The sequence below is a fragment of the Ylistrum balloti genome, unplaced genomic scaffold (genome assembly GCF_031769215.1).
Source record: "Ylistrum balloti isolate Yb309-2 unplaced genomic scaffold, AGI_CSIRO_Ybal_v1 Utg371312, whole genome shotgun sequence".
In the NCBI taxonomy this organism is placed as follows: Eukaryota; Metazoa; Mollusca; class Bivalvia; order Pectinida; family Pectinidae; genus Ylistrum; species Ylistrum balloti.
The window spans coordinates 223,313-241,781 of NW_026782701.1; the positions used below are offsets into that span (position 1 = coordinate 223,313).

General features: G+C 32.9%; 1 protein-coding gene across 1 annotated transcript; it reads right to left on the bottom strand.

Moving 5' to 3' along the window:
- Positions 1 to 1,164: 1,164 nt before the first annotated feature.
- Positions 1,165 to 17,486, bottom strand: LOC132561951 (NXPE family member 3-like). The gene is made up of 4 exons (XM_060226670.1): positions 17,386 to 17,486; positions 13,487 to 14,275; positions 5,190 to 5,236; positions 1,165 to 1,955 (listed from the first exon to the last, which is right to left on the bottom strand). The coding sequence occupies exons 1-4, from the start codon at positions 17,484 to 17,486 to the stop codon at positions 1,165 to 1,167; spliced, it is 1,728 nt and encodes a 575-aa protein (XP_060082653.1).
- Positions 17,487 to 18,469: the final 983 nt, after the last annotated feature.

Genomic DNA, 18,469 nt, shown 5'->3' on the forward strand with positions numbered 1-18,469 from the left:
TTATTTTACCTGTAGATATGTCAGTGTTTCCTTTGTTTAGAATATTATTTTACCTGTAGATATGTCAGTGTTTCCTTTGTTTAGAATATTATTTTACCTGTAGATATGTCAGTATTTCCTTTGTTTAGAATATTATTTTACCTGTAGATATGTCAGTGTTTCCTTTGTTTAGAATATTATTTTACATGTAGATATGTCAGTGTTTCCTTTGTTTAGAATATTATTTTACCTGTAGATATGTCAGTGTTTCCTTTGTTCAGAATATTATTTTACCTGTAGATATGTCAGTGTTTCCTTTGTTTAGAATATTATTTTACATGTAGATATGTCAGTGTTTCCTTTGTTCAGAATAACCTGTAGATATGTCAGTGTTTCCTTTGTTTAGAATATTATTTTACATGTAGATATGTCAGTATTTCCTTTGTTTAGAATATTATTTTACATGTAGATATGTCAGTGTTTCCTTTGTTTAGAATATTATTTTACATGTAGATATGTCAGTGTTTCCTTAGAATTAAATAGAGATTTTGATGACATTGATTCTGATAGTAATACAAACTAGCTGATTGCCGATGTTAGGAAATTCATTCCGAATTCTTACTATATACCGGTTAATCCTTCAGGAATTAGATAAAAAAATCCCTCTAATACTAAAACTTACATGTAAATATTGACTGAACCATTGCAATGCGTTCAACAGCTCTTTTCCTGCTTAGCGCAAAATACATTTCGTCCTGAGTGAGTATAAGTGGTTTGTTAAATAGAATCTAAATCACATCCTCTCTCATTCACAATGTTGATTCTTCAATGGCTTTGATGAGCATGGAAAACATCTTTCTCAAGAAAGGTTTTCTTAGTCCCCGAAATCATGGCACCGATATACCGGCATTATAAATAAAACAACCTAACTACGACATAAAGTGAAAATACCATAAAACACATGGGGAGACAATCCAAAAATGTCATTGACTATGTGCCGTTGAAAGGACCATAAGAGTTAATTGAATATTAATTGAAAACAAATCCCATAAAGCACATGTTAACTAAAACACATTTCATTGACTAGGATATTTTAAATAAACACATCAGTGATCAGGATAACCGGAAACCCAAAACTAAACTAGCTAATTCCTCTAAGATTATGATTTATAAAAGTTAAACGCGTCAATGACTTGGACATAAATATGACATAAGCACTTGTGCCAAATCCATTTGAACATCCTCTGAAGGATGCACGTTGACGTTTTCTGATCCAGCCGTCATATCCCACCAGTCAAGATAAACAATCTTATCGTGAAATCCTTCCAATTCTTCATACCAAATTTGGCTGTAACATCTTCGTATGTAATCAAGCGGTTCCAGGACAGCTTTATAGGTGATTGAATGAGGACCTTGTATAAAAACAACTGTGTCAGGAGCTCTATTCCATAATCTTATCAGAGCTGCGCGCGCATCCTTGACCATGGCTTTATACACGTCAATGGTGGCTTTCGTCAAGTGATAGTAAAAGTGAATGACCACAACTAATGGCCGGTCAGTCGCTATTTCGTCTAACCAGGATCCTACTGACCGCATAGTGTCTAGTGTCTGAAAATCCAAAACAAACAATGGAGCATTATGCGGAGCCCACATTAGTTCCAAATTTAAGTCACTGTTGTCAGCCTCTAAGAGTTCATGCCAGTGGTCTCCCTTTCTATATTTTGATGTTTTAAACGTCGACCTTGATAATGTGACTAGCTGTACGAATGTCCCTCTACTGTTGGAATCTCCTAACACAACAAAGTGTTTGTTTTTAAAACATGACGTATAACTTCCGGACCGGAACTTTGGTGTACAGTGTAGGTTGACCCACTGGTTGTGAAAATAGTATCCTGCAGGGTTGGAATCTTCCCAAGTGTCAACTCGGGGCCGATCATAGCATGTGACGGATGGAGATTTCAGACTTGATACCTTACCTGTAAAACAAGAAGAACTGAACCTTCAAACACAAATAGAGTTCAATTATCAAAAAAATGTTGAGTTTCCAAGATATTTCGGAAAACGTTGACATGACAGGTGCGTTGTATGAACATCTGATGTCACATAGAACAAAGCATATCTGACTTCCTTTTGGATGACGAATTTACAATGCATTCATAAAAAATGAATGATACAAAAATCACATTTATATTTATATTTTTGCATATATAAAATTGTGTTTAGATTGATCTGTATTAAGTCAAGCGTCTGTTTATAGATATAATATCTTAAAAGATTTGTCATTTTATACGCTACTTTATTGCGAGAAGAAATTTAGAAGTTTTTTTTCTAGCTTTAGAACGTCTGCAAAACACGCCCTCTCATTCAAACGCTCTACTGTTAACCATTATGACTTGCGTTTCAATTTGAGAATTGCAGACGACAGCTCTATTTAATTATCATTGTCATTGTACTTTCTAAACATGATTTTACATTATTTCTTTTTCATGTTGGCAGACAATGAGTTTGTCTGTCTTGTGTTATTGCAAATAAAAAATATTGACAACTTTATCGCAGTTTTATTACATGTAGTTTGTCTACAGTTATTACGTCTTGGTTAATATGACCATGTTTTGGGTTTATAGATCTGGATATCGACATGAAGGCAAAGACTATAATTGTATAACACTTGTTTATAGTTTCAATTATACAATAATTATTTTGCTTCCATTTTATGTACAGTGTAATAATTCTTACCACAGATCATCTCAACTCACTTCAATACGAAACGAGAAAAACGAAAGCCACGAAAATAACAGAACACGATATACGAGAAAGCTATAAAAGTCAAAATAAAACTGAGGACGAATTAACGCCTCCCCATAGATATACAGCAATACAGTGTATATACATAAATAAAACGTTCATCTTGACGTTCCCGTAATAACTATCCATGTACATGCATATAAGTCGCCAGTGGTCACGGGCCGCGTTCAATCAGATACCAAGCAGAAATCACGTCGCTTTTAATGGAAAAGATAAGCGAACTACGGCAGATAATTTTAAGGGGAAATAAAGGGCTTCTTACTGCTCATTCTACATGTATATGACACATCATCAATAATGTATCAGAACGGCTCATGCGACAAAACTTTGAAATTTGTCAATATTGACATAAAAAGCGTGAACTGGAAGATATCATACAATATCAGGGATGAACTATAATTTATTTTAGCCGTCATGGGTTAATGAAGGGAAATGATTCTCTCAAATATGAAGTGAACTGCGACGCTGTTAATGTCCCATTTGTACAAGGTTCATTTCCCTGCATTATTCCATGCATAAAATCAATCCTTAAAAGTATGTAATCTATTTCAGGAAAAAAATCCGAATGCTTTCGATTGCGCATTCAGTTGAGCCAGCAGTATATTGTAGTGTCACTTTAAACATGTGGCCAGGTATTATGAATACATGTTTGAACATATATAGAACAACTAGTTTGATTTGTTACCAGGCAGCAAAAATGAAGTACATAAACCCGATTCAATTATAAAAATAAATATTTGCTAAAATCACTTATTTTAAAATATTACTGTCATTTATAATTAATTGGTATTTCGGCAAGAAGATGTCTGACGGCCTCTAATGTTGTCCTCCACATTTTTACTTAAAACCTGTCAAAACATAACTTTTTTTCTGGGCGATGCGATGTTTCTAAAACGTATCTCGAATTAGGTTTCATTTTATATAATACGAAATTCGTTTCAACTTTTGTTCGCCAATTTGCGCAAATATCAATCCCTCTAAGAACTGTCTCATATGGAATGAAAACTCATTTATGGTCCTAAATATCGCATCTTTGTTTTTCGAGTTCCTGGTAGACTATAGGAAAGACACACAAGTGAAAATCACATTTTAAACCAAATTTAGAATTAGGTACAGTGGACCCAAACACACAATGCATTTAACTACACCGTACAGCTGTTTCGTCCCTCAAGAATTCGTCAGTGATGCCAAGGGCATAAATTTTGGAGGTGACTGTGTAGAATCCAAAGTGTTCAAAAGAAAAGGAAAATTATAGATGGTGAAGTGCACCAGCCCCATATTCAGTTACAGCAAACCTCGGGTACTAAAAGTCCACCAGCAATGCCTATCACCTGCATTTTTGAAGACTATACAAAAGATACACAAGTGAATGACACATAACAAAAACAAAAAAAAAAAAAAAACAAAAAAAAGAATAAGACACAATAGAGCCAAACAATGAAATAAACTTCATGTCACATCTGTTCCATCATTCTAAGACAGTGATGCTAATGGCCTGGAAAAAAGACACGGAATACGCAATACAGACATACTTATACAGAATCATGTATAAATCTTATACATTCTAGTACTACAACGATTCGAACGGGTTAAACAACAATGTACGATTAACCGACTGATTTGATTTCAGAGTCATCTCCTAACGGTAGTCAGTCTCTTGGATAAGTTACTTCAGGTCAGTAATGTTAATAGGATAAAAATTCTTATATTCGAGGATTTAAGAGTGACATTTGGATGACAACACTTTCTAATCTGGTGCTTTCTGTCGCCTTCTTGGCATCCCATATCCTTCTAATGTTAATAAAGTGGGACACTGAATTTTCTGTGCGTTTCTGTGATGTACTATGTGTTGCAGTTATTGCATATGGTTTTGTATAAGCTTTTTGCGAGGTTCTCTTTAGGTGTGTATCCTTAGGATGCTTGCGAGGTTCCATAGATGTTGCAATACAATGACCACTGTAAATCCTCTAAATGGCTTCGAATGGACTTTTGATGTAAGGGATTAAAACCCGTACTCTCATTTTGTTTTGTTTTTTAATGTTTCGTCTCTTTGTCTTTTATCCAAATTGCTTTACCAAATTTTGTTCACTTTCTAGATTGACCAATCAGGTATCAACATGGCGCTGCTGACGTACGTTTTTTTTTTTTTTTTTTTTGCTTTTTTGTGCCGATAGTATCGCATCTATTATGTAATATATGGATGTCAAGGAATGGTGTAGCGCCATCGATTTCTTCCTCACAGCAGAATTATCAAAATAGTGGAAATCTTTAATTTATAAGGTTAATTTAGAACCGGAGGCAATGTTTTGGAAACTGAGTATTTATAACATATAAGAGTGCGAAAGTAGCTTTAAGTGATCAAACATTATCAAAATGTTTCGCAGAATCCATTAATTATTACTTACCGTCGCTGACTTTAATTTTCACCGGGGGAAATCGGACATGTCTTACACTGTAACATCAAATACATATCAACATATTAGTGTAATATGGTAACAGGGTGGAAAATATACACATGTAATACATTGAATAAAGGTAAAAATATGGTGTATGGAAAGGAGATTATATGATCGCCAACAATACTAAAATGTCAATAGATTTTTAAATAGAACTCAAAATCGATCGATGAAATGGTGGCAAGCTATAAAAAAACAAGCGAGAAGACCAAGGTAATATAAACAGGTATTGCGGGATGGTCTTTATTTATTCTCTAAATAAAGACAAATAACAAAAACCAAAACAAAAAAACAAAAAACAAAAACAAAAAATAAGAAAGACATAGATAGATATCATGAAAATAGAACCAATAAAGAAAAGAAGAGTTAATTACTTGCTCGAAAATGAATCCTCTTCGAACACGTCTGTTAAATCCGTGAAAATTGGAGTCATCAAAACATATATTTTACAGTATTTGACCTGCGATATTTGTTCACATATACCGCAGTCGCTTATGTTTGTAATTTGTGTGATTTATTTTCTTTCAGATGGGACGTCCTGACAGCTTTACACCTGTAGATTCAATCATCATTTCCCTTGAACTACCTAACACCCCTACACAAAAATGTACACTCGTCAACAACTATGATGGTAACTCGTGGTTACGCAACAGGTAATAGTGACCGGGCTATTCCATCAGTCTTTTGTTGCGCCCCGAGGGAATGTCTGTTAACGTCTTACCACAACATCTCTGCACTTATTCACATTTATGATCTATATAACCATTATATAAAACAAATTATTTTAATGATTAAGCGTTATTCGTAAGAATGTTAATAGTGATTGGTGGTATCAGGTTATGAAATGAATGATGATGTAACATTTCTGAAATGTATGTATTCATGCACTTTTATGACAGATATTGTAATCAGTTTCATCAATAACAATATTAGAAAAAAGAATATACGTGATACGCCCATACCGATGAAAAAAGAAATGTTGGAAGAATTATGAAATTTGGATTGTGACAATAGTCACATGAATTTTTTTATACGGCTTCATTGTGTGTATATATATTCGCTAAACGATGACAATGTTTTTCTGTATACGTGATTTTTTTATGTTTGCTAAAATATTGAAAGTGTTACGAACATAAAATACATTAACTGCAGACCAACACATTCTGTTTTTAGATGTTTCATATTCCCAAGATTGATGGAAACATAAAGGGCTAAGCTTCATACCGTCATCACTGGTAATAGATGACTACTGCTTACAACACAAAAAAGTGCTTATTGTAATTAACTGAATTTAGATAGAAATGTGACATAATGTGAAACACGTGTTAAGTCATTGCGTGGATATCTAACATAAGAGTTAATACTACAAGAATTAAAACCAACAAGACTAAGATAGAAATAATATTAAGTGTCTAGACTGTTGTCATATTGTTAAATGACGTGAAAAGTTATAGGTATGTTCAGTTTGCAACAAATATGAATATCTAAGATAACACAGAATCGGTAAATGTCTTATCAAATTCCAGCTCGCCATTCTAAAAAAAAAGTTTGAATCAAGCTGGCGTTTGTTTCGGCATTAATGTTATCCGCTAAATTGCGACAAGAAATGAAATGTTCTAGCATTGGAACTAAGGACATTGAATATGTATAAGCTAGGACGCTGATATATGTTTTAAGAGTAGTTTTGTATTTATTTCAAGCAAAATGAAAAGAGAGAATTTTCACTTTTTTTACTTTTAGCTCAGTATCAATGTTTGCTATATATATCAAGAAATTATTTCTTTTCGTATTTTTTAGTTTAAATATATTTTACTGCCAAAAAAAGGAAAAATGGATTGGGCACAAGTTTTATCAACATTATCGACGCCCTCTCCAATCAATATACAGTACAATATACATATAAATTTTAAGGCAATGGCATACATGACCAAAATAATGAGGTATGATCTACATTGAACAATTAATATATCATAATAATTTTATACAAAGCTGGTTTCCTATCTTAAAATGTAAATCTATTGCTGGACCTTATGTAAATTTGCACTTAATTTAAGATATTTCAATTAAGTTTTGACGGTAATTGTCTATCCCCATAAAGTAGTAGTTCTATGTCAATGTCATGATTAATATTTGATACGTTTGAATTATTTAGCATTGCTAGTCTCTGATTTTGATAATTGTGACAAACAAAAAAAAAGAAATAATGTAAATCTTCACATCAAAGCCATAGGAACACATTGGGCCATTAGGCTAGCCACAAGGTTAACACGAAAAAGATCATAGTTGAATGAACTGCACTGATGTCTTAATTTTGTATGAATAATATTAACTTCCCTTTGACCACAATTAAAATATGGTGGTGAAGGCAACTGTCTTTGACCAGAAAGCAAAGATTTTTTAAATAAACTAAGGGACGGCTGTAATCTAACTGATAAATCTAATTCTTTCAAAGAACAAAGTAACGAGTTTGTAATAGTTAATCTATGATTAGGTAATGCAAAATTATCTCTATTTCTCAAACTATAGGGGTTAACTTGTTCAACAGTTGGTGGCAATAATATATTAAGAAAAGTTGGTGTTATACCATGTTTCATCTTATACAAAAGTTGTAATTTACGTCTTCTACGTCTTTCAGAAAGTTTTTCAAAACCTGTTTCATAATAAAGCGAGGCATAACTTGTATAGGAAGGCAAACCAGAAATAAATCTAGCACCTTCCCTTTGGGCTTTTTCTAACATATTACATTCATTATTACAACCGTCCCACACTTCACACGCATATTCAAAATTAGGTAAAATAAATGTAAGATAAATCTTTGATAAGGTCTCCCTTTTTAAAATATGTTAAAGTTTCCTCAATAAATAGATTTTTTTTTCATAACCGAAACATATATACCATGGATGTGGTCTCCCCGTTTACCTTTAGCATTCAGTGTCACCCTAAATGTTTATAAGTTTCGCTAAAATCTAAAAATATTCCATCAAACTGCAGTTCAAAAACATCAAATTCATAGCATTAGAAGGACAAATTACATCGGTCTTATTAGGATTGAAATTTACCAACCACCTTTTAGACCAGACATTAATTTTAACTATATGAAAACATTATATTAATTAATAAACCGTGGGATGACCTTGCATAAATCCTGATTGGTGTTCGTAAAACAGAGATTTATTTTAAAAATGATTATGCATATGTTTAAAAATGACTCTTTCGAAAACTTTTCCAACAGTGGATAACAAGGAAATTGGTCTACAATTTGTAACATCACGTTTGTCACCTTCATTTCTTAAAGAGGCATAACCTTTGCTAATTTCCAGGCTTTAGGGTAAACTCCGCTAGTAAGGGATAAATTAAAAAGTAACATAAGAGGTTTACAAACAGCATCTGCGGTGTACCTAAGCATAGAGTGACTAATACCGTCACTTCCTGAATCTTTTCCAAGTTTCAATATACGTAAAATATCCTTAATCTTTGAGTATTCAACTCTAATAGTATGTAAACGACACTCTGTCCTGTCCTGAACAATAGGACTTTCTACATTATCATCAGCTACTTCAGTAATAGAACAAAAGTAAGAATTGGAAATATTAGATTTTTCGGTATTTTCAATTACAATATTTCCTTCAGTGATATGTATGAGGCGGGGATTTCCTGAGACGACTCAACAGTTTTCATAAGACGTTTGATTAATTTCCAATAATATTTCGGATCACTAGTTGAATATCGATCTATAAAACCATCAACATTTTCATAAAAGTTTAAACGAGCATGCTTCTTCATATTATTGACCCTGTTGCGTTGCGCTTTGAATTTCATAATATCGACAGATTTACTGGAAAGTCGTGCCTTTTTGTGTAATCAGTCCCTAATTCTAATATTTTTCCTTAACTCGGAAGTCATCCAGGGCTTGTCACCTGGCCTAACAGTAACTTCTTTGCTAGGGATACATGAATTAGAAAAATTAAGATAAGTTTGAGTAAAACCATCACAAGAACCATCAATAGAACCAGTACTCGAAAAGAAACTTTCCCAGTCATATTCTGAAATCAAATTATTAAAACGAACAAAATCCACTTGTTTATATAACCAAATATTCCGTTTATACACAGGTTTCGTATTAAATGGTATTTCAATAGATGCCAAACTACCGTCGTGATTACTTAAAGATCTGTCAACGGTCAAAATATTTGCTTCGATACAGGTGACTGGGGCACTTAATAGAATAGGATCAAGTAAACTGGCCCTAGTATTGCCAACTATTGCCTAGTTGGTTCTTTGATTACATTTCTAAGACCATAAGTCAAAAGTGATTCTGACAAGTTATGTCTAGGTTGAACTGTTAAAATGTCTACATTTAAATCGCAATTAATAACCAAGTTTGGGAAATATCTAAAGCTCTGTCTACTGATTCACATGAACTTTCCCAAAACGGATTGTTAGAGTTTTCTGGTCGATAATTAGTACATACAATGATAGAAGAGTGCTGAAATTATATCTGGGTCCAAAGAATCTCACATCCTGTAGTTTCTAGTTCACGTAAACACTTAAATTTGAGTTTGTCATTCACATAAACTAGAATACCCTCTCCCGCAAAATTACGACCTAAACGAAAGAGTTCCTGGAAACCTACAAGAAGCAAACTGTCTGAAGAAACATGCTCGTCTAAATGTGTTTCTGTTAGGCAAATAGTAACATACTCCTCGGTCAGGTCCATTAAATCCTGAATTTCATTTCAGACATTTCTGATGTTCAAATGAAAAATAGATAATTCATTTGGACCTGAATTTGTCTCAGCATCCATATGAGACCAAAATAAAATTATAAAAACCAAAGTGAATTCTAATTTTAAAAAAACTTAAGTTCAGGATCAGGACTAGAGAATGTATCATAGATAAAAACTTGGACGAGAAGACGGACAGAAACCCCAAAACTGATATAATGTTTAGGTACACCAGAGTACATACATTTTAAAAGCCACCATAGGATTTGGAATAAAAAGTGCCAATCGCCGATCTGTAGCTCATAACGTCATTAACCATTATCAAAAACAAGGTTAAGTACTTGACGTCCAAAACGGCGATCAGCATAAATAACAGAAGTATGTAAGGTCCAGCAAAATTGCAGTGGGTAAGTACAACAAACCAGCATCATAATTTTCGTTTGCAACTGAGAATCAAACACAAAAACAATATGTACATATAAACAAAAGCAAATCTCAGTCAAGGTGAAAGATGATTGCTTTGGGCTCATAGACATGATACGTTTATCGTGATGAAACTATAAGTATTGTTGGACATCCAACATACATTAATGTATTATTGTTATTTTTAATTTTTGTAAAAATCAACATATTTACGTCATAATAGATTGGATAGGCTTGCAACTTTGACTATCACCTGGTATCCACATAATTTAGATATGCCATCATTAGGCCAAACTATGTTGTTCTGATACAGCCGTTTATTTTAGCCGCAAAATTAATTCCGTGAGTTTTTTCTAGCAGTTCACGAATTTCTTAACATTAACCCGAAACCATGGTAACCATTTTGAAAATATAAATAGAAAACTGCGAAATTGCGGTTTTTAAAGACCAGCGCGATCGCGAATAAAAGCAAAGTACTGAAAGCACTTAAAGGCTAAACGTATTGAAAAATGTTCACAAATAACCGCAAAGCTATATTACTTTCCCCATACTCCTACACTTTGGAATCAAAAATTACTAAAATAGAAGAACCCGACGCTAATTTTCTTAATTTTAAGCGATTTTATATCTTCTTTAATTCTTATTTCAAATTTGACGACAATAATGTGAACAAATCAAAATAGGTAAAAAAATAACAAAATACACACAACCATATATTTATCGCCAGCAAGCCAAATGATAAAGAGCTCTATGATGAAGTTGACTAAATAAAACCTTTGAAATACCCAAGATGTTGCAATTACTATCCTATCAATATGAGGATTTAGACAAATCGAAAGGACTTCATACCTACTTCTTTATTTTGAATGTATTGCATTGTACAGCATTTCAGATATATTAAAGTGTAAGTAATTACATTAAATGTATTTACATGCCTATCTTCCTTGAAGTATCATGGTTAGTTTTTTGTTCCAGTAATTATGTCTATAAAGACATAGTTCTTTGAGATTAAACCAGACTTCCATATATATACAAAATTTACAATATTTTCACTATTACTACTACTATTTCTGATCTCCAGTGCATTAGATAATGTCACTATGACACGCTAAATAAATAAATATGTTATGGAAATATTTCGTTCTAGTTAATTGATAATTATAAACATGAATATTTTGGGGTTTTTTTTATACGCGCTTTGTTTGAAGGAATATTTTCATTTCAAGGAACTTTGATACACATTAACAAACCTTGAGAAATCAGCACAATCAACCTTCATCAAATAAAACTAAAAGACAAAAAGTATAAGTTATAACAGAGTCAACATCATGATCAGTACAGTATTAAACATATATTATTCATAAATCATGAGCACCAAATGTACCTTGCCTACGAAGCGCAAACTTTTTATCTTCAAAAACTTGAAAAAGTGTCATGGCGGTGGGTGTGAAAAACCTGAAAAAGTGTCATATCGGCCGGTGTGCGCGTGGGACGAACAGTCCAATTCGGTGACGTCTAATGAGGTAAAGTGATGTTATATATCAAGACGATCTTGCCACAACGACAAGGATTAAAACAAAATTGATGTTCTGTTTGTAAGTTTTGTTTGTTTATAAGTGCTGTTAGTTGATAATTCAAACCAAGCCCCCAGACTAGCTTCTTATCAAATCCCACGTACAGTGTTCTGTACGCTTACGTCATGTCGAGAATTCCGTAAAATATATTGTTTTAAAATTTATCAATAGTTCAACCACACTGTGCTTCTTTTAAGAAATATATAGTAATCGTATTGTTATTGAAAAAAATAAACTAATTTTGGATGCTTTTAAAATAGCAATTTGAAAGATCGCGGCATTATTTACGCAGAAAATTGCCGCTAGAGGGCTCTAACTCTTTTCGATATTTCAGCCAATGAGAAGGCCAGGATCGGTAAATTTTGTCTGAAAGGCCGTCGCAATAGACTTTGCGTACTGAGTACGTTTAGCCTAAAAACCCAAACCAATTTGTTTTAATTACACCAAAGCAAAGTATGTCCCATGTCACTTATCCTTATATTCACAACGCGACATCACTAAACACTTGATACGTCTACCAATACGGGCATCCATTATTCATATACAGAGTAATGGAACGTGATGTCAACAGAACGTTTGATAAATAATTATCTTCTGAACGGAATTTTAGAAAATTCATTGCATAAAGTTCACTAATCAGAAGTATCTGCCTTATCAGGGCAATTCTGATACTGACTTGTCTTGTTTCAAGTATGAAATTTTTTTTCTAGATATATTTAAATAAATTTATAAAGTCCTGAAGTTACCCCGAATAAAATGAATAAACAAATAAATTAGAGGTAAACATATACGAACTATTTTGCAATTCTTTCCAATAAGATCTCATGAACAATTTTCAAATGGATATTTTTACATTCTGATTGAATATCTCTCATTATGTCAGTAACAACATTGATTGCTTTTAAAAGTGTACTTTACATTTTGCTTTAGGACCCCCTATTAACTACCATAGGTCAAAATATGACGCCTTTCTCTGAATGAGGACTTCTGCTACTTTACCGCTGTGTACGTCCACTCGGATAGCAAACTATAGCTTGGTATCAATCATTTAGAAGATTTTCAGGAAGCCCCCAGTAAATAAACGTACATGGAAAGTCTTAACTGTAATTACTTTAAAACATATACACAATAATTTTAAAAGAATGAATGAAAGACACAGAAGTGAACACTACCTGTCCATGTTAATTAAGAATTATCTACAGTATGGGTTAATATTAAATAGAATTGCATCACACAACTATTTCGTTGTCGGATTGTTAAGTATTGTTCAGCACCTAATAAAACTGACAGCTATATAAAGACACTGAGCACAGATCAAAACCAATGCTCGACATTTACGTTAAAAACAAGATAGGAAAATTCACTAACCATAAAAGTCTCAAAAATGTGATAATATTGTGTGGTGGATATTGTATTGATGTTTAAGTCATTAATATTAACAATGTATTTTTATACAATTTCACGACATTCCAATGATTAATGCCACTATTTTTAACTTAGTTTTACTTTGAGAAGAATGTACTTACTCTGATACAAACATCATATCATTCGTCAAAAAGTTTGTTTCATCGTTACATTTGATTTTCTTCATGTCACTACAAGTCAAATGCTTTGATTTCGGCTGGCAACAATACCAAGGTATTCCAAAATTTACTCCCGTTAAATTGCAACCTTGTCCTGTGTAACAGTCTTTCAGACCTTGAAGTAACGGGCTACACTTTGAACTTTCCTTGTGTTTTTCATCTGAGCTAATAAATTGTGATCTCATCGCAAAAAGCAACCCATGTGTTTCGGTAGTATTCAAGAAAAACGTCACATGTTCCCGTGTGTTGCCCATGGATACGATGACCTCTGGTGACCCCGCCCATGGCAAAGTTACTACTCCTGTATATGTTCCGTTACCATGGTCAACTGTATAACCATTTACACTAGATTTGGTTGATTTTTCTCTCAACCATATTCTAACATAGTCTCCTCCTGTCGGAATTGGAATTCCACTTCTGTCATACAATAATATCCGTACCTTTAGGGTGTCTCCAACATGGAATGCACCAAATGGGATTTCAATTTTTGAGTTGTTCATAGAAAAGAAATGGTCCTTATCGGAAACATATAGATGAGTGTAAGCCTCATAACGTTGAAAAGCGGTTCTCGGAATTAGCAGGCTGGACTGTTTCTCAGAATGAGCAATACGTAAGACATCAGGTGATCCGTTGACATGTTCGAAAAAATGCTTTCCCGATATATCAAACACACGTATGTTTCCCACAGTTTTCTCGAATTTGGATAAGTCTTGTACAGTTGTGTATTGATACCTGTAATTGAGAGTATATGAACATTACCAAGACAAAATGCGATTCCAAACTTGATAGTCATGATCGATGTCATATTGATACGAAAGATATCCAGCAGAATACATGTATGGACGTCTATGTTATGATGCTGATACTTTCTGCAAGAATACAATGAGTATTTCATTTTGATTTTTATAACTCTAAACATTCTTATTTCACCAGTAATCTTATTCTACCAGTAATCTTATTTCACCAGTAATCTTATTCTACCAGTAATCTTATTTCACCAGTAATCTTATTTCACCAGTAATCTTATTTCACCAGTAATATTATTCTACCAGTAATCTTATTTCACCAGTAATCTTATTCTACCAGTAATCTTATTTCACCAGTAATATTATTCTACCAGTAATCTTATTCTACCAGTAATCTTATTTCACCAGTAATCTTATTCTACCAGTAATCTTATTCTACCAGTAATCTTATTTTACCAGTAATCTTATTTTACCAGTAATCTTATTTCACCAGTAATCTTATTTCACCAGTAATCTTATTTCACCAGTAATCTTATTCTACCAGTAATCTTATTTCACCAGTAATCTTATTTCACCAGTAATCTTATTTCACCAGTAATCTTATTCTACCAGTAATCTTATTTCACCAGTAATCTTATTTCACCAGTAATCTTATTCTACCAGTAATCTTATTTCACCAGTAATCTTATTTCACCAGTAATCTTATTTTACCAGTAATCTTATTTCACCAGTAATCTTATTTCACCAGTAATCTTATTTCACCAGTAATCTTATTCTACCAGTAATCTTATTTCACCAGTAATCTTATTCTACCAGTAATCTTATTCTACCAGTAATCTTATTCTACCAGTAATCTTATTTCACCAGTAATCTTATTTCACCAGTAATCTTATTTTACCAGTAATCTTATTCTACCAGTAATCTTATTTCACCAGTAATCTTATTCTACCAGTAATCTTAATCTTATTCTACCAGTAATCTTATTTCACCAGTAATCTTATTCTACCAGTAATCTTATTTCACCGTTTCTCCATTTCGTTTATGTGAAGATTATTATTGCTGTAATACAAAATCAACATTGTGCTAATTTTTTATAATATGTTGTGCGCTAATATTTGATTAGGAAATGAAAATTATTCCTTTTACAGTGTTCTTTCTGTATGAACATTGGTCCATTATATTATATATGAATGATGTATGATTTAGTTGTCATACAAGTTTTGCGCTTATATAGTAAGTTGACCTTCTTGGTTTGAGATCATCAAAGTCAAGAATATGCTTTTGGTAAGTATTGTTATTACAAATTTAATACTCCCCCTCAACCCAATTTGGGATTTTGTAGAATATTTCACGTATTTGGGGCGAGATAAAGATCATTGATTCAGCCAACACGCGAGGTTTCCGAATGGTTAATTAACTAAATGACCTTACCCCGTAGATTGATATCACATTTCTCACTAACAAGGTGTTAAATGATTATGTTTTGATCATCTCTCTCGAAGCTATCCTATCAGAGTGACGTCATACCTTTTTAACCAACCCTACCCAATGCTTTAACAATTTCCGTTTCGACCATATGGCGAGACAAGGAAATTGCCATACTCCTTAGAATGGCTACACATCTGTTCCGAGCACAAAGGTGCATTTTGAGTAGAACTTAATTATTTCCAAGGATTAACACAACGCCTTGTTGAGGACTATGTATTCAATGCTATTTTAAAACTTTTGGAATTTCTTTGACTCCAGAATTTTGTGGTAAGCAAACTGCAACTCACCTACACCACAATACATTTATTATGTGAAACAGTTGGTGCGGAAATTGAGACAAGCTGCATATCCAATGACATGTTAATAACTAATGTTGCAGAGTGATAACGCCATATCCGTAGGCTGGTAAAATTAGTTTTATTTTCTATAAAACTATGACTCTTTTTTTAAGAAAAACACAAATGTTATACCACATTGTAAGACTATAGGTATAGAAGCATGTTTAAAGTTTGCCATGACTTTCCGATTTGCAGAATCATCCTACAGTATTGTAGTACAAGGTTGCTTAAAATTTCAGGTTAATATGCATACTGCCGTTTTTTAGGGCAACATACGTTACAAAACATCACTTTCTTTGTACTTTCTTCATATTTGAAACTAATTGGCGGAGGAACGTTAATGAAATAAGTACACCATGTCTAATCATCAACCTTATATCTAATGCTTTTACTGGTGGTAGCGGGGTTTTTAATTGTGCTGTACTAAAATCATAGTCATGATATGAAAATATGAATATTTTGAGTTGATTGGAACTGGATACAATTCATATTTCAACCCTTCACATGTGGTAAGAATCATCAATCCAATTGTTAGAGTTGATAAAAAAAGATGAAGGTAAATGACATTTGTATCAATATTTGATTTTCATTACTCACTGAGCTGGCATTATGATTGATGGTATATCAATACCTACATTACAGCTTTACCTACCTGAACAGGAAATGTTTCTTTAGAACACATGTTTATATGATATCGGTCAGTTACACAACTGTCCAAAATACATACATTATTCATTAGATCTGACAGTGATCACGTGATATCCTGACCTATCATCTTTTGTTCAATGCTTTCCACGTCTTACCACGTAATTGATATCTTTCAATCACTTATAAATATATTTTGTCGGGTCAAAATATTTGTCAAAATCCTTTATCATCATTAAACAGAAAATACATTTAATTGTCTACTGCTGATATTTGATACCAAATACATATTAGAAATTATTTTTAAAATTTGGTTTATGAAGCTGACAACACTTCAGACGTGTGCCTAATAGCCTCAGGCTGTCAGTTCTTTGTATTAACTCCCTGTATATTTACCAGTATGAATTGTAGCATTAAAGCTATTAACTACGATCCTCTTCTTTTTAAAGAAGTGTCTGTCATTTACTGTTGTATTTTTTATGAAACGATGTCCGTTCATCAACCTGAGATTTGTTAAAATCATTTGGTTATATTTAAACATAAATTGTCAGCAGTTCTATGTTTTCATTATACAACTTTTGTTATTGTTAGAAAACAAATTGATACTTATTTAATTTGTACTTACATATACCATAACAGAAAAATCCCAGAGCAGACCAGTATAGCCGATAAGGCTCGTTTAGTCCTAAACCTCATCCCTGATGATTTAGTAGGTTTGGCATCCATTCGGAAGAACTAGGAAGATCGTATGACGCAATCATTACAAATTAAATACTGCAAAAACAAACAGATTCATTATACACCTGGAAAGTATTGACAAGGACAGGATATAAACAATGAAATTTTTTGTCTGAAAGAAAGGCGATAGGTCACAATCACGACTTCTGTGGTGAACTTTCTATCAAAGGTAACCAATCAGTTTACATTGAATGCTATAACGAATAATTTAAACATGTAATTAATTTTGAAATGTAAAAAAGTATCAATGAACAAAAAGGATAGTCTTACCTCATTATTACTTATACTTCACCATCGTTACTACGATGAGATCTGACCTTTCACTGCGAGAAAATGTGTACGTGTGGATATGGTTGGCCGCCGTATGTCAATATTGCCAGGGGCGACAATAGCTGTACAGCTTGGGCGGATTATAGACAATGCTGCGGGCATTGTTTGACATATCGTATATGTCATTATCGAAGGTTTCTTAATTACAGTGACAGCCACGCGTTCTGGAACTAGCTAGGAAAAAAATGCTAGTCCAATAAAGAAGCGAAAACAATACAAAATATGTTATTAAATGCACCGATTACTACATACAAAGTTGTATTATATCATTATTCCTGTTGTCCACTAACAGGATATCGGTAAATCTCAACTACAATTATTTCTGCCACATTTCCATTTAGAATGTTGTACTACAGTTTGCTTACATTTCTTATTATCAGATCCATTTTCTGGACAAATGTCAACTCTCTTTCATATGACTAATATAAATCTACACGAATGTTATCGTTATCAAAAAGATGAAATTGTGAGTTGGATCTAAAACACGTTTGCCGAAAAAAGGATTTTTTATGAAATATTTTGCATCACTTGTTTATTTATAAAATTATGTTATGTTTTCATCTCTATAGTTTTCAAACTCATCTATTTCATCAAGAATCTATGAATGCATTTCCATAACAATATCACTGTCTATCATGATA

Bases quoted from the DNA above. Each gene is read 5' to 3' on its own strand.
- LOC132561951 (XM_060226670.1), bottom strand. From the start codon at position 17,486: ATGGATGCCAAACCTACTAAATCATCAGGGATGAGGTTTAGGACTAAA. The intron at 5,237-13,486 runs GTAAGTACATTC...TTGATGTTACAG, and splicing joins GATATGATGTTTGTATCAGA to TGTAAGACATGTCCGATTTC. The intron at 1,956-5,189 runs GTAAGTAATAAT...CTTGTTTTACAG, and splicing joins GAAAATTAAAGTCAGCGACG to GTAAGGTATCAAGTCTGAAA.